The 23,721-nt window shown below is 47.7% G+C and overlaps 1 protein-coding gene across 3 annotated transcripts in view; it reads left to right on the top strand.

The window, feature by feature from the left end:
* The first annotated feature begins 14,667 nt into the window (after positions 1–14,667).
* Positions 14,668–23,721, top strand: part of tfcp2 (transcription factor CP2) — a 115,764-nt gene continuing 106,710 nt past the window's right edge. For 2 of the 3 annotated variants that reach the window (XR_013495831.1, XM_078201213.1), the window contains exon 1: positions 14,691–14,994. Coding sequence is in view for 2 of the 3 variants with exons in the window: in XM_078201213.1 (XP_078057339.1) it covers positions 14,873–14,994 (122 nt within the window). In the remaining variant the exon portion in view is untranslated. Of the gene's footprint in view, positions 14,995–23,721 lie in introns of all 3 variants that reach the window. The other variant, XM_078201214.1, reaches the window with a different exon arrangement.

Raw genomic sequence — 23,721 nt, 5'->3', positions numbered from 1 at the left:
AATCGCCATCTTAGGTGGCCTGTTTGGCCACAGTGGTGATTGTGCGGTAATAAAATGCGATGCTTTACACTTTGATTTAACTTGAAAGGTGACTGTGAGAGAGTGTTAAACTTAAGTTTAAAATTTCTTGAAAATTTACCATCTCTTTGAGCTTTGATTACAGTTTTGAACGAAGAAGAATGAAGACTACTGTCTTAATCTATTTCCTTTATTTTCTTTGAATGCTTTATTTTCATTCCAGTTTAAATCGTTACGATTGAATGGAAGTAACCTGCTGTGGAGATTTTGAGTGCTTGGAAGCTTCCATAGTGGAAGTGCATGTGTCTAATAAAGAATTTGTGTGGATTGTCTTTGTTATCTTGTTTGCTTTAATGTTTTTCCCCCAGCTTGTGATTTAACAATAGTGATTTTGATACAGGGGTTAAAATTAAATGGGAGTTGTGAATTGGATTAAAAGCGTAATGTAAAGAAGATAAATGTTTGAAATTCCTTAATCTTGGGCGGAATTTTATGGCCTCGTTTGTCCCGAAACCGTAAACCCCCTCCCAAAGTCAATGGACCTTTCTATGGTCCGCCCCTCTCCTGCTCCGACAGTCACCCAAGCTGGGAATCGAATCCAGGTCCCTGGTGCTGTGAGGCAGCAGTGCTAACTATTGCGCCACTGTGCCTCCCCTACATTTAATTGATTGCATCAATTGAGCGCATAGAAGAGCAACTCATATAAATGTGAAGCTATTTTAATTTTAAGCAAATAAATACATTTTAATTTTTGACAAATAAATGGAAAGAGGGTCTGTATGGGTTTTGAGTTTCAAGAAAAGAAAGCCTTTCTTTTGTTGTTGAAGAAGGATAAATTGAAACATATTCTAAGTTCATGATGCTCCCATTTGAATCTGGAATAATTTTTATAAAGTAATATTTGGTTTGTTTTGTGTGTCATCTATATTGAGCAAATTACTTTTTGTTAAGACCCAGGCCAGAAACTGCAAGGTGTTTTATGAAGTTAGCCTAGACCCTAAGTTTTACATTTGGTTTTGGCATCAGGGTGAGCAGAAGGTGTTTCACTCCGGGTATGATTCAAGTGACCCACTAGGGAGCTTTTATCAAACAAAGTTTATTTAAGAACACAATTAGAATGAAACAAAAAGAATTAGCACAACTTTTAACAATTACAAGTCTTAAACGTGACACAGTATAATCCTTAACAGCTAGCTATCTCTGTTGTTCCAATGCAATGCAACACCATTAGATATACATTCTTCTTCAGACTAAGTTAGCACTAAAGCAAGTACGCTCACATGATGCTGGATTTGCAGTTTTTAACTCCGATGTGAATTGGCCCTTTGAATGTTGGATCAAATCTCCGAGGCTCCCCAGTCTTGGAACTTTCAGCACGCCTCTGGAGAGAGAGAGAGACACTGCGAACAAAAAACGACCAGTTAATAATGTCCCTAACCTATCCATCAGATTAACAGAACTAAATGTGGATTTAGATCAGCAAAGAAGGTTCGTGGTACTTGGGAGATGGAGATAAATGCAAGGATGTATGTGAAGTGGGGTATATGGGAGATGGAACATACTAGCCAGAATTCTCCCAAAGAATAAGTGTCGAATTCGCGTGAAAACCGGAGTAAATTCACGTTGTTTTTTTCAGTGGGTGTTCAGAGAAGAATCTCCCACACTCTGTGCACTGCAAAAACTACCATGTGAATCTCATTAAATTTCAGGGGGCAGGGCCTCCCCCGCAGTCCCGACCCCCCCAACAAGCTGACCCCATCCCCCCCGCCCGCCTCGATTGCTGGCCTCCCTCCTTCCCCCACCAATCCTGACTGCAGAGTGGCAACAGGAACCCCCCCGCTCTCCCCCCGCCTCCACCGAGCACTCCATCAGGCATCGCCCCATCAGGTCTCGCCCTGACAGGCCACACCCTCATGGCACTGCCCCATGCCCCCAAGAGGGTCGGGCAGTGGGGAGGATGCCCCCTGGGCATTGACACCCTGGTAGTGCCAGGATGCCCCCCGAGGTATTGGCACTTTGCCCTTGGGCAGTGCTGGGGGCCCAGGCTGGCATTGCCAGGGTGTCAAAGCCCAGAGGGCATCCCCCCGCCACCCGACCCTCTTGGGGGCCTCGATTGCCCCCCTTCATCCCAGCGAGGTCAGGCCGTTAGTACGCCGAACGTGGGGAGCTAGTGTAATTCCGGCTGGAGTGAACTATTCTGGTGGGCGGGGAGAGGCTTGCGGGCCTGGAGATTTCAGTCCCGGCCATTAACCAGATTGAAATGAGATTCAAAGAACTAATTAAATAAATTGCATGCCTCACCGCTGATTTCCAGCATGGAGGTGGCGCCGCCGGTACTCTGGCGCTGTGGGCGCTATCGTGGCGGAAAAGCCGAACCCGCGAATCGGCCAACGTGAGAATCTGCCGGCCCACTGCGCCCAAAGATTAGCGCAACGGGAGGGGAGAATCGTGGCCACTGTATACAAGCTGCTGTGGCAGAGATACATTACAGCACAAAAACTGGCCCCATCCCATTTTAGCCTTGCTAAAACTGGCTCCATTAGCAAGGATGGGAGAAATTGACCTCACTGACATACACGTGAGAGAACGAGTTACAATTAACGTCATTGAAGAACTGCGGAATACTTTGAGTGAATATTGAAAAAATTACTTGGCAGATAATTCGAATCGGGAAGATGAGATGAAAATTAAGACACTGGAAAATGTAGTCAGGGTCAGATAGAGACAGTCCTGGGACATTGTGCACCATGTAGTCAGGGTCAGATAGAGACAGTCCTGGGACAGTGTGCACCATGTAGTCAGGGTCAGATAGAGACAGTCCTGGGACAGTGTGCATCGTGTAGTCAGGGTCAGATAGAGACAGTCCTGGGACAGTGTGCATCGTGTAGTCAGGGTGAGATAGAGACAGTCCTGGGACAGTGTGCACTGTGTAGTCAGGGTCAGATAGAGACAGTCCTGGGACATTGTGCACCATGTAGTCAGGGTCAGATAGAGACAGTCCTGGGACAGTGTGCATCGTGTAGTCAGGGTCAGATAGAGACAGTCCTGGGACAGTGTGCATCGTGTAGTCAGGGTGAGATAGAGACAGTCCTGGGACAGTGTGCACTGTGTAGTCAGGGTCAGATAGAGACAGTCCTGGGACATTGTGCACCATGTAGTCAGGGTCAGATCGAGACAGTCCTGGGACAGTGTGCACCATGTAGTCAGGGTCAGATAGAGACAGTCCTGGGACAGTGTGCACTGTGTAGTCAGGGTCAGATAGTGACAGTCCTGGGACAGTGTGCACCGTGCAGTCAGGGTCAGATAGAGACAGTCCTGGGACAGTGTGCACCGTGTAGTCAGGGTGAGATAGAGACAGTCCTGGGACAGTGTGCACCGTGTAGTCAGGGTCAGATAGAGACAGTCCTGGGACAGTGTGCACCATGTAGTCAGGGTCAGATAGAGACAGTCCTGGGACAGTGTGCACCATGTAGTCAGGGTCAGATAGAGACAGTCCTGGGACAGTGTGCACCATGTAGTCAGGGTCAGATAGAGACAGTCCTGGGACAGTGTGCACCATGTAGTCAGGGTCAGATAGAGACAGTCCTGGGACAGTGTGCACTGTGTAGTCAGGGTCAGATAGAGACAGTCCTGGGACAGTGTGCACCATGTAGTCAGGGTCAGATAGAGACAGTCCTGGGACAGTGTGCACCATGTCGTTAGGGTCAGATAGAGACAGTCCTGGGACAGTGTGCACCATGTAGTCAGGGTGAGATAGAGACAGTCCTGGGACAGTGTGCACCATGTAGTCAGGGTGAGATAGAGACAGTCCTGGGACAGTGTGCACTGTGTAGTCAGGGTCAGATAGAGACAGTCCTGGGACAGTGTGCACTGTGTAGTCAGGGTCAGATCGAGACAGTCCTGGGACAGTGTGCACCGTGCAGTCAGGGTCAGATAGAGACAGTCCTGGGACAGTGTGCACCATGTAGTCAGGGTGAGATAGAGACAGTCCTGGGACAGTGTGCACCGTGTAGTCAGGGTGAGATAGAGACAGTCCTGGGACAGTGTGCACCATGTAGTCAGGGTCAGATAGAGACAGTCCTGGGACAGTGTGCACTGTGTAGTCAGGGTCAGATAGAGACAGTCCTGGGACAGTGTGCACCGTGTAGTCAGGGTCAGATAGAGACAGTCCTGGGACAGTGTGCACCATGTAGTCAGGGTCAGATAGAGACAGTCCTGGGACAGTGTGCACTGTGTAGTCAGGGTGAGATAGAGACAGTCCTGGGACAGTGTGCACCGTGTAGTCAGGGTCAGATAGAGACAGTCCTGGGACAGTGTGCACCGTGTAGTCAGGGTCAGATAGAGACAGTCCTGGGACAGTGTGCACCGTGTAGTCAGGGTGAGATAGAGACAGTCCTGGGACAGTGTGCACCGTGTAGTCAGGGTCAGATAGAGACAGTCCTGGGACAGTGTGCACTGTGTAGTCAGGGTCAGATAGAGACAGTCCTGGGACAGTGTGCACTGTGTAGTCAGGGTCAGATAGAGACAGTCCTGGGACAGTGTGCACTGTGTAGTCAGGGTCAGATAGAGACAGTCCTGGGACAGTGTGCACTGTGTAGTCAGGGTCAGATAGAGACTGTCCTGGGACAGTGTGCACCGTGTAGTCAGGGTCAGATAGAGACAGTCCTGGGACAGTGTGCACTGTGTAGTCAGGGTCAGATAGAGACAGTCCTGGGACAGTGTGCACCATGTAGTCAGGGTCAGATAGAGACAGTCCTGGGCCAGTGTGCACTGTGTAGTCAGGGTCAGATAGAGACAGTCCTGGGACAGTGTGCACCATGTAGTCAGGGTCAGATAGAGACAGTCCTGGGACAGTGTGCACCATGTAGTCAGGGTCAGATAGAGACAGTCCTGGGACAGTGTGCACTGTGTAGTCAGGGTCAGATAGAGACAGTCCTGGGACAGTGTGCACCGTGCAGTCAGGGTCAGATAGAGACAGTCCTGGGACAGTGTGCACCGTGTAGTCAGGGTCAGATAGAGACTGTCCTGGGACAGTGTGCACCATGTAGTCAGGGTCAGATAGAGACAGTCCTGGGACAGTGTGCACCGTGTAGTCAGGGTCAGATAGAGACAGTCCTGGGACAGTGTGCATCATGTAGTCAGGGTCAGATAGGGACAGTCCTGGGACAGTGTGCACCATGTAGTCAGGGTCAGATAGAGACAGTCCTGGGACAGTGTGCACCATGTAGTCAGGGTCAGATAGGGACAGTCCTGGGACAGTGTGCACCATGTAGTCAGGGTCAGATAGAGACAGTCCTGGGACAGTGTGCATCGTGTAGTCAGGGTGAGATAGAGACAGTCCTGGGACAGTGTGCACTGTGTAGTCAGGGTCAGATAGGGACAGTCCTGGGACAGTGTGCACCATGTAGTCAGGGTCAGATAGAGACAGTCCTGGGACAGTGTGCACCGTGTAGTCAGGGTCAGATAGAGACAGTCCTGGGACAGTGTGCACCGTGTAGTCAGGGTGAGATAGAGACAGTCCTGGGACAGTGTGCACCGTGTAGTCAGGGTCAGATAGAGACAGTCCTGGGACAGTGTGCACCATGTAGTCAGGGTCAGATAGAGACAGTCCTGGGACAGTGTGCACTGTGTAGTCAGGGTCAGATAGAGACAGTCCTGGGACAGTGTGCATCGTGTAGTCAGGGTGAGATAGAGACAGTCCTGGGACAGTGTGCACCATGTAGTCAGGGTCAGATAGAGACAGTCCTGGGACAGTGTGCACCATGTAGTCAGGGTCAGATAGAGACAGTCCTGGGACAGTGTGCACCATGTAGTCAGTGTCAGATAGAGACAGTCCTGGGACAGTGTGCACCATGTAGTCAGTGTCAGATAGAGACAGTCCTGGGACAGTGTGCACCATGTAGTCAGGGTCAGACAGAGACAGTCCTGGGACAGTGTGCACCATGTAGTCAGGGTCAGATAGAGACTGTCCTGGGACAGTGTGCACCGTGTAGTCAGGGTCAGATAGAGACAGTCCTGGGACAGTGTGCACCATGTAGTCAGGGTCAGATAGAGACTGTCCTGGGACAGTGTGCACCATGTAGTCAGGGTCAGATAGAGACTGTCCTGGGACAGTGTGCACCGTGTAGTCAGGGTCAGATAGAGACAGTCCTGGGACAGTGTGCACCGTGTAGTCAGGGTCAGACAGAGACAGTCCTGGGACAGTGTGCACCATGCAGTCAGGGTCAGATAGAGACTGTCCTGGGACAGTGTGCACCGTGTAGTCAGGGTCAGATAGAGACAGTCCTGGGACAGTGTGCACTGTGTAGTCAGGGTCAGATAGAGACAGTCCTGGGACAGTGTGCACCATGTAGTCAGGGTCAGATAGAGACAGTCCTGGGACAGTGTGCACCATGTAGTCAGGGTCAGATAGAGACAGTCCTGGGACAGTGTGCATCATGTAGTCAGGGTCAGATAGAGACAGTCCTGGGACAGTGTGCATCATGTAGTCAGGGTCAGATAGAGACAGTCCTGGGACAGTGTGCACCATGTAGTCAGGGTCAGATAGAGACAGTCCTGGGACAGTGTGCACTGTGTAGTCAGGGTCAGATAGAGACAGTCCTGGGACAGTGTGCACCATGTCGTCAGGGTCAGATAGAGACAGTCCTGGGACAGTGTGCACCATGTAGTCAGGGTCAGATAGAGACAGTCCTGGGACAGTGTGCACTGTGTAGTCAGGGTCAGATAGAGACAGTCCTGGGACAGTGTGCACTGTGTAGTCAGGGTCAGATAGAGACAGTCCTGGGACAGTGTGCACCATGTTGTCAGGGTCAGATAGAGACAGTCCTGGGACAGTGTGCACCATGTAGTCAGGGTCAGATAGAGACAGTCCTGGGCCAGTGTGCACCATGCAGTCAGGGTCAGATAGAGACAGTCCTGGGACAGTGTGCACCGTGTAGTCAGGGTCAGATAGAGACTGTCCTGGGACAGTGTGCACCATGTAGTCAGGGTGAGATAGAGACAGTCCTGGGACAGTGTGCACCGTGTAGTCAGGGTCAGATAGAGACAGTCCTGGGACAGTGTGCACCATGTCGTCAGGGTCAGATAGAGACAGTCCTGGGACAGTGTGCACCATGTAGTCAGGGTCAGATAGAGACAGTCCTGGGACAGTGTGCACTGTGTAGTCAGGGTCAGATAGAGACAGTCCTGGGACAGTGTGCACTGTGTAGTCAGGGTCAGATAGAGACAGTCCTGGGACAGTGTGCACCATGTTGTCAGGGTCAGATAGAGACAGTCCTGGGACAGTGTGCACCGTGTAGTCAGGGTCAGATAGAGACAGTCCTGGGACAGTGTGCACCATGTAGTCAGGGTGAGATAGAGACAGTCCTGGGACAGTGCGCACCATGTAGTCAGGGTCAGATAGAGACAGTCCTGGGACAGTGTGCACCATGTAGTCAGGGTCAGAATGCAGAGACAGTCCTTCACCACCCAAGGATCTCCCAAGACCCAATAGTACTGCCTCTGATGCGTTATTCCCACCCTGCCCCGACCCTGGAACTGACCCAACACATGGCTGCCATTGTGTCCTGGTGGTGGAGCCAGTGGATGTTCAACGTGGTGGAAGGGGTGCCAGTCAAGCAACTGCTTTGTTATGGATGGTGTTGAGCTTGTTGAGTGTTGTTGGAGCTGCGCCCGTCCAGGCAAGTGGGGTGTATTCTATCACACTCCTGACTTGTGCCTTGTAGATGGTGGACAGGCTTTGGGGAGTCAGGAGGGTCACCGCAGGGTTCCCAGCCTCTGACCTACTCCTGTCGCCACAGTTAATATATGTCTGGTCCAGTTCTGTTTCTGGTCAATGGTAACCTCAAGATGTTGATTGTGGGGGGAATCAGCGATGGTGATGCCATTGAATGTCAATGGGTGATGGTAGCATTCTCTCTTGTTGGAGTTGGTCATTGCCTGTCACAAATGGTGCGTGGCATGGACTGTTTCAGTATCTGAGGAGTCGCGAATGGTACTGAAGATTGTGCAGTCATCAGTGAACATCCCCACTTCTGACCGTATGATTGAAGGAAGGTCATTGATGAAGCAGCCCCGGACACTAACCCTGAGGAACTCCTGCAGTGATATCCTGGAGCTGAGGTGATTGACTTCCAACAACCAGAACCATTTTCTTTCGTACCAGGTATGACTCCAACCAGCGGAGAGTTTTCCCCAATTCCCAATTTTTCCAACATTCCCTGATGCCACTCTCAGTCAAACGTTACGGGCAACTATTGTCACTTGACCTCTGGAGTTCAGCTCTTTTGCCCATGTTTGGATCCAGGTTGTGATGAGGTCAGGAGCTGAGTGACCCTGTTTCAACCCAAATTGAGCGTCCGTGAGCAGATTGTTGCTGAGTCAGTGCTGCTTCATTGCGCTGTTAATGACCCCTTCCATCACTTTACTGATGATCAAGGGGAGACTGATGGGGTAGTAATTAGCCAGGGTTGGATTTGTTTTTCAATTTGTGGACTGGACATCCCTTGGCAATTTCACAAAACGACTCTAAAATGTATTTTGAAATTTGTCACTTTTATTGTGAAATTCGACATTTAGCTCTGCCAATGTAAATGCTTAATGCATGTGACCTGGAATGAATGCTCGCAGTTCCACAGTACTGCCCAGAGAATGTACACTGTTTTCCAGCTTATTTTATTTCACCTTAGTTCCAGGAAAACTGTGCATTTATATAGGCAATGTTCACCTTTGTGAGACTTTGAAATGCTTCAGAGCTAATGAATTACTTTTGAAGTATATTCACTGCATTTGTTTGTCAATAAATAGGAGTCTGACATAAGTGTCTTTGTTATCTAGGTGCTCCAGAGTTGAGTGCAGGGCCAGGGAGATGGCGTCTTGGAGGATTGCGGATGTGGTTCCTATTTTCAAGAAGGGGAATAGGGATAGCCCAGGAAATTAACGACCGGTGAGTCTAACCTCAGTGGTTGGTAAGCTGATGGAGAAGATCCTGAGGGACAAGATTTATGAGCATTTAGAGAGGTTTAGTATGCTCAAGAAAACTCAGCATGGCTTTGTCAAAGGCAGATCGTGCCTTATGAGCCTGGTGGAGTTCTTCGAAAATGTGACTAAACACATTGACGAAGGGAAAGCGGTAGATGTGGTTTGTATGGATTTTAGCAAGGCGTTCGATAAGGTCCCCCATGCAAGGCTTCTAGAAAAAGTGAGAGGGCATGGGATCCAAGGGGCTGCTGCCCTGTGGATCCAGAACTGGCTTGCCCAAATTTATTCATGTAAATTGAGTCTGTGTCTTTATAAATTCTGTTTGTGAACAGAATTCCCACTCACCTGAAGAAGGGGCTTAGAGCCTCGAAAGCTTGTGTGGCTTTTGCTACCAAATAAACCTGTTGGACTTTAACCTGGTGTTGTTAAACTTCTTACTGTGTTTGCCCAAAGGAGGCAGAGAGTGTGTATAGATGGGTCCTTTTCTAAATGGAGGTCGGTCACCAGTGGTGTGCCCCAGGGATCTGTTCTGGGACCCTTGCTGTTTGTCATTTTCATAAATGACCTGGATGAGGAAGTGGAGGGATGGGTTGGTAAGTTTGCCGACGACACGAAGGTTGGTGGGGTTGTGGATAGTCTGGAGGAATGTCAGAAGTTACAGCGGGACATAGATGGGATGCAAGACTGGGCGGAGAAGTGGCAGATGGACTTCAACCCAGGTAAATGCGTAGTGGTCCATTTTGGCAGGTCAAATGGGATGAAGGAGTACAATATAAAGGGAAAGACTCTTAGTACTGTGGAGGATCAGAAGGACCTTGAGGTCCGGGTCCATAGGATTCTAAAATCGGCCCCGCAGGTGGAGGAGGTGGTTAAGAAGGCGTATGGTGTGCTGGCCTTTATCAATTGAAGGATTGAGTTCAGGAGTCCGGGGATAATGATGCAGCTGTATAAGACCCTCGTCAGACCCCACTTTGGAGTACTGTGCTCAGTTCTGGTTGCCTCATTACAGGAAGGATGTGGAAAAGATTGAAAGGGTGCAGAGGCGATTTACAAGGATGTTGCCTGGATTGAGTGGCATGCCTTATGAGGATAGGCTGAGGGAGCTCGGTCTTTTCTCCTTGGAGAGACGTAGGATGAGAGGAGACCTAATAGAGGTATATAAGATGTTGAGAGGCATTGATCGGGTGGACTCTCAGAGGCTTTTTCCCAGGGTGGAAATGGCTGCTACGAGAGGACACAGGTTTAAGGTGCTGGGGTGTAGGTACAGGGGAAATGTTAGGGGGAAGTTTTTCACACAGAGGGTGGTGGGCGAGTGGAATCGGCTGCCGTCAGTGGTGGTGGAGGCAAACTCAATAGGGTCTTTTAAGAGACTCCTGGATGAGTACATGGGACTTAATAGGATGGAGGGTTATCGGTAAGCCTAAAAGGTAGGGATATGTTCGGCACAACTTGTGGGGCCGAAGGGCCTGTTTTGTGCTGTAGTTTTCTATGTTTCTATGTTTCTATGAAGCACTTCATAATGGTGGATGTCAGAGCCACCGGTCGATAGTCATTAAAACACGCTGCCTGGCTTTTCTTAGGTATCGGGATGATGGTCATCTTCTTGAAGCAGATAGGGACCTCAGATTGGTTGAAGAGGTCTGTGAATACCTCCGCCAGCTGATCCGCACAGGATCTGAGTGCTCGTCCGGGTACCCCATCAGGGCCAGTCGCTTTCCGTGGGTTGACTTTCGAGAAAGCTGCTCTGACACCTGCGATGGTGACTCTGGATACAGTTTCGTCCGAGGCTTCCAGGGTGGAGGGCATGCTCTCGCTGACCTCTTACTCAAAACAGGCATAGAATGCATTGAGCTCATTGGGGAGGGGTGCGTTGGTGCCGGCGATTTTACCTGCCTTCATCTTGTAGCTGTTATGTCTTGCAGACCTTGCCATAGTCGGCGGGGGTCGGTGTGGCCAGCCTGGGACTCTAGCTTGGTCCGGTACTGTCACTTGGCATCTTTGATGGATCTCCTTAGATCGTATCTGGCTTTCTTGTATAGGTCAGTGTCGCCTGACTTTAACGCCTCAGACCTGGACTTCAGCAGGCAGTGGATATCCCTGTTCATCCATGGTTTCCGGTTGGGGAACACACGGATTTGCTTCTTTAGCACACAGTCTTCTACACACTTACTAATGAAGTCAGTCACTGTAGTGGCGTACTCGTTCAGGCTGGTCACAGAGTTTTTAAATCCTGACCAGTCCACTGACTCTAAGCAGTGCCGTAGGAGATCATCCGATTCCTCAGACCAACATTGCGCGACTTCCTTTATCAGATTCTCCCGTTTCAGTTTTTGCTCATAAGCCAGGAGCAGGAGCACAGCCTTGTGGTCTGATTTGCCAAAGTGTGGGTGGGCGATAGAGCGGTAGGCATGTTTGATATTTGTGTAGCAGTGGTCTCGTATGTTTGGGCCTCTGGTGGAACAGGAGACATGTTGGTGGTAACTTGGTAGGGTTTTACCACATGAGTAGAAGATTGATTGATTTATTGATTGATTTATTATTGTCACATGTATTGGGATACAGTGAAAGATATTGTTTCTTGCGCGCTATACAGACAAAGCATACCGTTCATAGAGTACATAGGGGAGAATGAAAGGAGAGGGTGCAGAATGTAGTGTTGCAGTCATAGCTAGGGTGAAGAGAAAGACCAGCTTATATGGTAGGACCATTCAAAAGTCTGATGGCAGCAGGGAAGAATCTGTTCTTGAGTCTGTTGGTACGTGTTTTCAGACTTTTGTATCTTTTTCCCAATGGAAGAAGGTGGAAGAGAGAATGTCCGGGGTGCGTAGTTTCCTTGATTATGTTTGGCTGCTTTTCTGAGGCAGTGGGAAGTGTAGACGGAGTCAATGGATGGGAGGCTGGTTTGTGTGATGGACTGGGCTTCGTTCACAACCCTTTGTAGTTTCTTACAGTCTTGGTCAGAGCTGTGATACATCCGGAAAGAATGCCTTCTATGGTGCATCTGTAAAAGTTAGTGAGAGTCGTAATGGACATGCCAAATTTCCTTAGCCTCCTGAGAAAGTAGAGGCATTGGTGGACTTTCTTAACTATAGTGTTGGCATGGGGGGGACCAAGACAGGTTGTTGGTGATCTCAACACCTAGAAATCTGAAGCTCTTGACCATTTCCACTTCATCACCATTGATATAGACAGTGTCATGTCCTCCATTACGCTTCCTGAAGTCAATGACTATCTCCTTCGTTTTACTGGTATTGAGGAAGAGATTATTGTCGTTGCACCAATTCACCAAATTCTCTATCTCTTTCCTGTACTCTGTCTTGTCATTGTTTGAGATCCGACCCACTACGGTGGTGTCATCAGCAAACCTGCGGTGGCGGCATGGTGGCACAGTGATTAGTACTGTTGCCTCACAGCGCCAGGGAGCCAGGTTTAATTCCCAGCTTGGGTCACTGCCTGTGCGGAGTCTGCACGTTCTCCCCGTATCTGCGTGCGTTTCCTCCGGGTGCTCCGGTTTCCTCCCACAATCCGAAAGACGTGCTGGTTAGGGTGCATTGGCTGTGCTAAATTCTCCCTCAGTGTATCCGAACAGGCGCCGCAGTGTGGCGACTAGGGGATTTTCACAGTAACTTCATTGTAGTGTTAATGTAAGCCTACTTGTGACTAATAAATAAAATAAAAATAAATAAACTTAAAATGGAGTTGGAGCGGAATTTGGCCATGCAGTCATAGGTGTATGAGGAGCTGAGGACAGCCTTGTGGGGCACTGGTGTTGAGGATAATCGTGGAGGAGGTGTCACTGTCTATCATTATTGATTTCGGTCTGTGGATTAGGCAGTCTAAAAGTTAAGACCATAAGATCCATGAGCAGAATTAGGCCACTCGGCCCATCGAGTCTGCTCCACCATTCAATCATGGCTGATATTTTTCTCATCCCCATTCTCCTGCCTTTTCCCCATAACCCCTGATCCCCTTATTAATCAAGAACCTATCTATGTCTGTCTTAAAGGCGCTCAATGACCCGGCCTTCACAGCCTTCTGCGGCAAAGAGTTCCACAGATTCACCACTGTCTGGCTGAAGAAATTCCTCCTCATCTCTGTTTTAAAGGATCGTCTCTTTAGCCTGAGGTTGTGCCCTCTGGTTCTAGTTTTTCCTACTAGTGGAAACATCCTCTTCACGTCCACTCTATCCAGGCCTTGCAGTATCCTGTAAGTTTCAATAAGACCCCCCTTCATCCTTCTAAATTCCAACGAGTACAGACCCAGAGTCCTCAACCGTTCCTCATACAACAAGCTCTTCATTCCAGGGATCATTCTTGTGAATCCCCTCTGGAAGCTTTCCAAGGCCAGCACATCCTTCCTTAGATATGAGGCCCCAAACTGTTCACAATACTCCAAATGGGGTCTGACCAGAGCCTTATACAGCCTCAGAAGTACATCCCTGCTCTTGTATTCTCGCCCTCTTGATATGAATGCTAACATTGCATTTGCCTTCCTAACTGCCGACTGAACCTGCACGTTAACCTTAAGAGAATCTTGAACAAAGACTCCCAAGTCCCTTTCTGCTTCTGATTTCCTAAGCATTTCCCCATTTAGAAAATAGTCTATGCCTCCATTCTTCCTTCCAAAGTGCATAACCTCACACTTTTCCACATTGTATTCCATCCGTAGGTTAGAGGGATTAGTGGGTAAATATGTGGGGGTAGAGCCTGGGTGGGATTGTGGTCGGTGCAGACTCGATGGGCCGAATGGCCTCCTTCTGCACTGTAGGGTTTCTTTCTATCCGCCATTTCTTTGCCCACTCTCCTAACCTGTCCAAATCCTTCTGCAGCCCCCCTGCTTCCTCAATACCACCTGTCCCTCTACATATCTTTGTATCATCTGCAAACTTAGCAACAGTGCCTTCAGTTCCTTAAGTTTATTTATAAGTGACAAGTGGGCTTACATTAACACTGCAATGAAGTTACTGTGAGAATCCCTAGTCGTCACATTCCTGTTCGGGTACACTGAGGTAGAATTTAGCACGGCCAATGCACCTAAACAGCATGTCTTTCGGACTGTGGGAGGAAAGCGGAGCACCCGGAGGAAACCCATGCAGACACGTGGAGAATGTGTAGACCCAAGATCGGAATTGAACCCGGGTCCGTGGTGCTGTGAAGCAGGAGCGCCAACCACTGTGCCACAATAATAGTGTTGAAGGCTGAGCTGTAGTCAATAAATAGGAGTCTGACCTAAGTCTGACATAGAAGATGTCTCAAGTGTTGTTTTCCTCTTGAGGTGGGAGCAATGTTTTATAACTGAAGACTGGAAAATGCAGCAGTGGGTATCAGGTGGAGGTTGTTTAGTCTCTCAGCACTGTCTGTTTGGGTTGACAGCTGAAGAGTATTCACTTGGGAAAGATAGCAGTGCAGATTAACAAATAAAAAGTCTGGCTAGGGGTGAAAACATGTGAGTGTGAGATTAGTTTCAAACTCTACTCCTCACAACATTGGAGTCAAATTTGTGGAAAAAAACAACCCTCATCTGGGACGTCATGTTGCAGGTGGAGGAGTAAGCCCCACCCCCGGCGGCTGTTGATTGGTCGGTGCGGTAAAGACGTCACAAGGAGCAGGGCTCCCGGCGTGTGGTAGGTCAATGGGAAGTTGATTGATTGGCGCGGCCACCAATCACAGCGAGGCGCCCCTCGGGAAGCTCCCAGCGGCGCCATCTTTGATGGGCTGGCTATGGCGCGCGGTGTGTGAGGAGAGGGAGGAAGCGTTCTGTCGCCCGCTCTCTCCCCAATTCTTCTCCCCGGGCTTTTCCTCTCATCCCCAGCAGCCGCAACTCCTCTCCAACCCGCCATTTGTCCGCCCTATTTTTTTTTAAATTGAGCGCGGCCATGGCCTGGGCGCTGAAGATGCCGATGCCGGATGAGGTGATTGAATCCGGCTTGGTGCAGGATTTCGATGCCAGCCTGTCTGGGATCGGCCAGGAACTGGGGGCAGGAGCCTACAGTATGAGGTACTGGTTTTATACACCCGAGTGGACAATCCATTCACTGTGAGGTGGGGGGTTGTGACTAGTTCTCCATTGATAACCTGGGTACAAGGGCCTATCCTTCTTTCCCAGCTCTGAATCCATGAAAACCTCAAAAAAGTACATCCCCAACATGTACTTCAGACAGAATGCTGCTAATGTGCGTTGCCTTTAAACATTCACCCCCTTCTGGATTCCCCCTCAGGGTTCAATTGCTATTTCCCCCATTCCACATCTCTTGTGAAATAATTTGTACCATGCAACATGCCAACTATTGCCCCCACTCTCCACATCTCTTGTGAAATAATTTGTACCATGCAACATGCCAACTATTGCCCCCACTCTCTCATCTCTTGTGAAATAATTTGTACCCTTCTACATGCAACATGCCAACTATTGCCCCCACTCTCTCATCTCTTGTGAAATAATTTGTACCCTTCTACATGCAACATGCCAACTATTGCCCCCACTCTCTCATCTCTTGTGAAATAATTTGTACCCTTCTACACGCAACATGCCAACTATTACCCCCCCACCACATCTCTTGTGAAATAATTTGTACCATGCAACATGCCAACTATTGTCCCCACTCTCCACATCTCTTGTGAAATAATTTGTACCATGCAACATGCCAACTATTGCCCCCACTCTCCACATCTCTTGTGAAATAATTTGTACCATGCAACATGCCAACTATTGCCCCCACTCTCTCATCTCGTGAAATAATTTGTACCCTTCTACATGCAACATGCCAACTATTGCCCCCACTCTCTCATCTCTTGTGAAATAATTTGTACCCTTCTCCATGCAACATGCTAACTATTGCCCCCACTCATCTCTTGTGAAATAATTTGTACCCTTCTACACGCAACATGCCAACTATTACCCCCCCACCACATCTCTCGTGAAATAATTTGTACCATGCAACATGCCAACTATTGCCCCCACTCTCCACATCTCTTGTGAAATAATTTGTACCATGCAACATGCCAACTATTGCCCCCACTCTCTCATCTCTTGTGAAATAATTTGTACCCTTCTCCATGCAACATGCCAACTATTGCCCCCACTCTCTCATCTCTTGTGAAATAATTTGTACCCTTCTACACGCAACATGCCAACTATTACCCCCCCACCACATCTGTTGTGAAATAATTTGTACCCTCCTTCCACATTTCAAAGTGCAACAGGCCAACTATTGCGCCAACGCATGTGACTATAAGAACCAGGCTGTGTTTCTCCTGGTCTGCATTGAATTTGCTAATCTTTTGGGCCAAGAGTTGCATTCTTGATTCCAGTATTCTAATTGGTGTCAGTTGGACTCTGAACTAGGGAAGGTTGTGGATGCTCCAGATTGTTATCTAGTGAGCTTTGCTAAAAGAACAATTTGATTTATTGTCACTGGAATATAGTAAAAAGTATTGTTTCTTGCATGCTATACAGGCAAAGCATACCATTCATAGAGTACATAGAGGTAAAGGAAAGGCGAGGGTGCAGAATGTAGTGTTACAGTCACAGCTAGAATGTAGAGAAAGATCAACTTAATATTTGATCTATTGTCACATGTATTGGGATACAGTGAAAAGTAATTCACCAGATTTAAATACCTTTGAAACAATGCATGCAAACTACCTCATCACACTTTTTCCACTGCCACTATACCCTCCTCCTGCTTTACTAGATGAACAGGATGCCACCAGCTAAATATTGTGAAAGCTGGAGCCATTGTCCTCGGCCCTTACCACCAAACTCCATTCCTTTCCAGGGAGCTGTCTTTGAGACAAAACCAGTCTGTTCACAAACTTGTCATTTTTGACCATAAGGGATTCCAACCATATCGGCAATCTTTGTGATCACTTGACTATTTCAACTTCTGTAATGTTATCTGTACCCAGCCCTGTCTCGGCTCAATTGCTGAAACCCTCATTCATGCCTTCATTATCTCTAGACTCAGGTATTCATAGAATACCAACAGTGAAAAAGAAGGCCATTCGGTCCATCGAGTCTGCATCGACTCTCCGACAGCGCATCCTACCCAGGCCATATCCCCACAATATTTACCCCACTAATTCCCCCTGACCTACACATCTTCGGACACTAAGGGGCAATTTAGCCAATCCACCTAACTTGCACATCTTTGGACTGTGGGGGGGAAACTGGAGCAGCCTGAGGAAACCCATGCAGACATGGGGAGAACGTGCAAACTTTGCATAGAGTGATCCAAGCTGGGAATCGAACCTGGGTCCCTGGCATTGTGAGGCAGCAGTGCTAACCACTCTGCCACTGCCACACATTCCTGGCTGATCTCCCACATTTTATCTTCCGTAAACTTAATAATGCTTCTGTGAAGTGCTTTGGGATGCTTTATATTGAAATGCTATATAAATGCAGGTTGTTGAATTTTAACTCTAGTCAATAAAATAAATGTTGGTGCCCTGGATTTCAGTCTGTTGTTTCTCTAAACAGTCTTAGCATCGTCGGAAAGCATATGAAGTCATCCAATCATTTCATTTAGAATCAGAAGAATAGAACTACAGAATCCCTACTGTGCAGAAGGCGGCCATTCTGCCCGTCAAGCCTGCACTGACAAATATCCCACCTAGACCCTATCCCTGTAACCCTATGTATTTACCCTATTAATCCCCCTGACACTAAGGGGCAATTTACCACAGCCAATCCACCTTGCCTACATATCTTTGGAGTGTGGGAGAAAACCAGAGCACCCGGAGGAAACCCATGAGGAGAATGTGCAAACTCCACACAGTGACCCTAGGCTGGTATTTGATCCGGTCCCTGGTGCTGAAGCAGCAGTGCCAACTGCTGTGCCACCGTGCACATCCAAGAATCCAAGATGGTGCTGGAGCGTGGCGACTTCTTGCAAGCTGTGCCCAGCATACCCTCTAATTCTATATTTTACTCATTTTATGCTTCTATTCTCTTATAAACGCTCTAACAGTACTCTTAATACAAGGTTAAGAGATTGAATTAATGATCTTTCTCTACACCCTAGCTATGACTGTAACACTACATTCTGCACTCTCTCCTTTCCTTCTCTATGAATGGTATGCATTGTCTGTATAGCGCGCAAGAAACAATACTTTTCACTGTATACTAATACATGTGACAATAAATTAAATCAAAACGTATAGCTTGGGTTTCCATTTTTCTAAGTTCAAGTCTGCTTGTTTTGAATGGAATGTTTTTGTTCACCCAGATCTAGTCTCTGAATCTCATTACGCTAGTTTTAGCAAAGTAGCTCAACTAGCCTAGTGTAATAAAAACAGAAAATATTGGATGTGTGGCGATTGATTCATGTGCTGCAGTTGTAAAATGCCTTATAGGATATACAGACTCCTAAATGTGTGGAACGACATAAACCAGAAGTTGTCTGAGTGAATGAGTCTTTGTCCCTATTGAAATGAAAGCTTTTTTTAAATATTGGGTTTGGCGAGGTGCTAGTGCGGCCATCTCTTCACTCAAGTCTCTTGTGCAATAGCCCCAAGTGTTGGATTTGCTAAGCCCCAAAGATGTTTTTTTACGCTGGCGTTGTTGCTAGTTTGGGATCCATATGCTGAGAGCTTGTGACGCTAGCATCCTACTAAACCCAACATAATGACAAGAATGAGAGGGTGATCTTTGAGAATGTGTGCACAAAGATGCAGAAGAGAATAATCCAAGACTGCTCTCCTGTCTTTGTAATCATTATTTTTCTCCATTCGGTGAGTCTGCAATACATGATTTGTAAAGAAATAACGTTCACTGGTGCCGATGAAGAAAATATTGATTTTAACATTCTTAATCTATTGTTGGCTTTCTATCTTAAGATAACCTTTACCAGTCACTTCTATTTGGCTATGTAAGGAATAGCTGATTAAGCCCAAGTGGCAGAGATGCAAATAGTAACAAATGATTTACTTTCATATGTTCCATTACTGTTCGAGTGGTATCTTCCCAATTACAGAGATAGGGAAGGGTGTAGGGGCTGGAGGAGGTTACAGAGATAGGGAACGGTGTAGGGACTGGAGGAGGTTACACAGATAGGGAGGGGGTGTAGGTAGTTACAGAGATAGGGAGGGGTGTAGGGGGCTGGAGGAGGTTACAGGGATAGGGAGGAGTGTAGGGTCTGGAGGAGGTTACAGACATGGGGAGGGGGTATAGGGGCTGGAAGAGGTTAGAGATAGGGAGGGGGTGTAGGGGGCTGGAAGAGGTTACAGAGATAGGGAGGAGTGTAGGGTCTGGAGGAGGTTACAGAGATAGGGAGGGGGTATAGGGGCTGGAGGAGGTTACAAGGATAGGGAGGGGGTGTAGGGGCTGGAGGTGGTTACCGAGATAGGGAGGGGTGTAGGAGCTAGAGGAGGTTAGAGATAGGGAGGGGTGTAGGGGCGGGAGGAGGTTACAGAAATAGGGAGGGGGTGTAGGGGCTGGAGGAGGTTACAGAGATAGGGAGGGGGTGTAGGGGGTGGAGGAGGTTACAGAGATAGGGAGGGGGTGTAGGGGCTGGAGGAGGTTACAGGGATAGTGAGGGGTACCTTCCCAACAGTGGTGATATTTTGATGGCGACAGAAACTGAACATGGCTGTATAATTGTGAAGCAACAGGCTTGAAAAGATTCATCTGTGTGAAAGCAAATGCTGTAAATCTGTCCAAGACTAGTTCTCTCTCAGCAGGGAAAGGTCAACAGTTTGTGTGATTTGATCTTCCAGATCGGCTGATACTTGGCAATAATGCTTGACTGCATATTTTTTGGTTGAGAGAACCAGATTGATGGATCCATTGTAACAGTGGAAGTACTTCAGTGAGCTAAGTGGGGTTGGCTATCTGTTTTGAGTGGGGAAGACAGGGACAGGAGGAGGAAAATTCTATTTGATACTCTCCCCACGTTCCCAGGGCTGCTGGTTCCAAATGTTGCTCATTCTTTGGAACTTTGATCATTTTTTTGGGGGTGGTGCAGTGGTTAGCACTGCTGCCTCAGTGCCAGAGATCCGGGTTCAATTCTGGCCTCGGGCTACTGTCTGTGTGGAGTTTGATGTGGAGATGCCGGCGTTGGACTGGGGTAAACACAGTAAGAAGTCTAACAACACCAGGTTAAAGTCCAACAGGTTTATTTGGTAGCAAACGTCACTAGTTTTCGGAGCGCTGCTCCTTCGTCAGGTGAATGGGAGGTCTGTTCACTCACCTGACGAAGGAGCAGCGCTCTGAAAGCTAGTGGCGTTTGCTACCAAATAAACCTGTTGGACTTTAACCTGGTGCTGTTAGACTCCTTACTGTGTGTTCTCCCCATGTTTGTGTGGGTGCTCCGGTTTCCTCCCACAGTCCAAAGATGTGCGGGTTAGGTGGATTGGCCATGCTCAATTGTCCCTAGTGTCAGGGGATTAATGGTAAATATGTGGAATTACGGGGATAGGGCCTGGGTGGGATTGTTGTCGGTGCAGACTCGGGCCGAATGGCCTCCTTCTGCACTGTAGGGACTCTATGGATTCTATCTTGTACCTATTGGCTTTTTTCCTGGAATAGATCGCTAGTCTGTCGCGAGAGGGGTGTCACTCCACATCAAGCATGGCTGACCAGGAGTTTCTCCTGCTCTAAGCGTCTGCCATTGGTGTGTTGAAAGGATTTTGCAGGTTGATAATCTGTTTGGCTGCATTATGAACGCACCTTCCTTGGTCATCAAGTCCTGGGTTGGAACTCAAACCCGGATTGACTGACTTCGAGACAGAGATACCACCCACTGCACCACAAAAGCTCCTGTTCCCAAGCCTGCTAACACCTAAATATTTTTATTCAGACAGTAATTTCCACAGTAAATAAAAAACATCTTGCATTGTTCATGTGCTATAAAGAGCCCCAATACTCTAAACAGAATAAAGAGAATAATCTTTTTGCATACATGGTTCCCTCTATCTTTCCTCTTTTTTTCCCTCCCTGAAAAATTACTGTTAAGATTTCCACATCTAAATCTATATATTGTATGATGCACGCTTCCTGCCTGTAAACCGTAGCAGTTTGAGAATTTTGAACAGCATGTTTGCCTATGGGTTTACAAGCATAATGGCCCAATACCTTGTGAAAACAATTAAATCACTCAATGCATTTTCAGAGAAGTACATCTTTTTAGTAACTGCAATTTTTAATGCCCAAAGTAAAATTTGAAATATATTTCCCAGTAATTAACTTTACCTTTTATAGAATCCCTACAGTACAGAAGGAGGCCATTTATTAAGAGGTTTACTTTGAGGCCGAAGCTTTGATTTTAATTGTGTTAAAATTTTAAGTGATTGGCGTGAAGGGCTAGCTGAGAGCATGTGCCGAATCTGGTCATTAGAGTGACTTCCATGTGCTTTTTCCGCAAGACTTTGAAAGATAATTTCAAAATCACTTTAAACACAAGGATTCATTTTACAGATACTAAATGCTTGGGAGCTATATATTTTGAGTGTTTTGAAGGTAATTTTTGGTTGTGGAATTTTTTGTTGGAAGCTAATGGCCATTATACAGTTTGTTGTCTTATCTGACAGTAGGAATAATGATTTGGAGGCAGGGTGGGAGTGGGCACAGAAAAGGCTACAAGCAAACCATGGGTAAAACCTGTGTGTGAAAAGAGCCAAAGGCAGTTTGGGTCATCTTCTGCTGGGACCTGGTGAGGCTTAAATACAGCCAGACTCTGCCCTTCCCAAATGCTACAGAAGCCCAGTCCTCCTCTGGTGGGAATGGAGAACAAGTAAATTATAATAGCTGTCGACCTGCTGTTTTCACACACAAATGGAAGGAATCATGGAATGAAATTCTATAATTTCTAGGCAGCATGGTTTTGTTAAGGAAAGCTTGTGTCTTACCAATTTAATCGAATTTTTTCAGGAAATAACAAGACCGGGGTTTGGGTGACTCTGTGGATTTGCATGTTCCCCCTCTTGTCGGCATGAGTTCCCTTCACGTGCTCCGATTTCCTCCCACAGTCCACAATTTAGGTGGATTGGCCATGCTAAATTGCCCCTTAGTATCCAAAGATGTGTAGGTTAGGTGGACTGGCCATGATAAATGCATGGGGTTACGGGAATAGGGCGGGCCTGGGTGGGATGCTCTTTCGGAAAGTCGGTGCAGACCCGATGGGCCAAATGGCCTCCTCCTGCACACTTGGGATTCTGTGGTTCTATGGATGTTGTCTACATGGATTTCAGTAAGGCGTTTGACAAGATCCCACATGACAGACTGGCCAGAAAAATGAGATCCCATGGGTCCCTATCTGCTTCAAGAAGACGACCATCATCCCAGTACCTAAGAAAAACCAGGCAGCGTGCCTTAATGACTATCGTCCGGTCGCTCTGACATCCATCATTATGATGTGTTTCGAAAGGTTAGTCATGGCACGAATCAATTCCAGCCTCCCAGATTGCCTGGATCTACTACAGTTTGCCTACCGCCGCAACAGGTTCACAGCAGACGCCATCTCCCTGGCCCTGCACTCAACCCTGGAACACCTAGATAACAAAGAAACCTATGTCAGACTCCTAATTATTGACTACAGCTCAGCCTTCAACACCATTATTCTTACGAAACTTATCTCCAAAATCCGTGGCCTGGGGCTCGGCTCCCCCCTTTGCGACTGGATCCGGAACTTCCTAACTCACAGACCACAATCAGTAAGGATAGGGAACAACACCACCTCCACGATCATCCTCCACACCGGTGCCCCACAAGGCTGTGTTCTCAGCCCCCTACTATACTCCTTATACACCTATGACTGTGCGGCCAAATTCCCCCCCAACTCGATTTTCAAGTTTGTTGATGACAGCACCACAGTGGGTCGGATCTCAAACAATGACGAGACAGAGTACAGGAATGAGATAGAGAATCTGGTGAACTGGTGCGGCAACAATAATCTCTCCCTCAATGTCAGCAAAACAAAAGAGATAGTCATCAACTTCAGGAAGCGTAGTGAAGCGCATGCCCCGTCTACATCAACGGGGATAAAGTGGAAATGGTTGAGATCACCAACAAACAGTCCTGGTCCCTCCATGCCGACACTATAGTTAAGAAAGCCCCACCAATGCCTCTACTTTCTCAGAAAGCTAAGGAAATTTGGCATGTCAGCTACGACTCTCCAACCTTTACAGATGTACCATAGAAAGCATTCTTACTGGTTGTATCACAGCTTGGTATGGTATGGCTCCGACTCTGTCCAAGAAACTGCAAAGGGTCGTGAATGTAGCCCAGTCCATCACGTAAACCAGCCTCCCACCTACTGACTGACGCTGTCTACACTTCCCGCTGCCTCAGAAAGGTAGCCAGCATAATCAAGGGCCCCATGCACCCCGGACATTCTCTCTTCCACCTTCTTCCGCCGGGAAAAAGATACTAAAGCCTGAGGTCACGTACCATCCGACTCAACAGCTTCTCCCGTGCTGCCATCAGACTTTTGAATGGACCTATCTCGCATTAAGTTGATCTTTCTCTACACCCTAGCTATGACTGTAACACTATATTCTGCATCCTTTCCTTTCCTTCTCCCCTATGTACTCTATGAACGGTATGCTTTGTCTGTATAGCGCACAAGAAACAATACTTTTCACTGTATCCCAATACATGTGACAATAAATCAAATCAAGGTTGGATCCAAAATTCGCTCAGTGACAGGAGACAGGATAATGGTTGACAGATGTTTTTGTGAATGGGAAACAGTTCCGAGTGGTGTTCCACAGGGCTCAGTCTTGGGGT

The sequence above is a fragment of the Mustelus asterias genome, chromosome X (genome assembly GCF_964213995.1).
Source record: "Mustelus asterias chromosome X, sMusAst1.hap1.1, whole genome shotgun sequence".
Lineage (NCBI taxonomy): Eukaryota > Metazoa > Chordata > Chondrichthyes > Carcharhiniformes > Triakidae > Mustelus > Mustelus asterias.
Note: the sequence above shows the minus strand (reverse complement) of the source record. Positions and strands in the feature narration are given on the sequence as shown.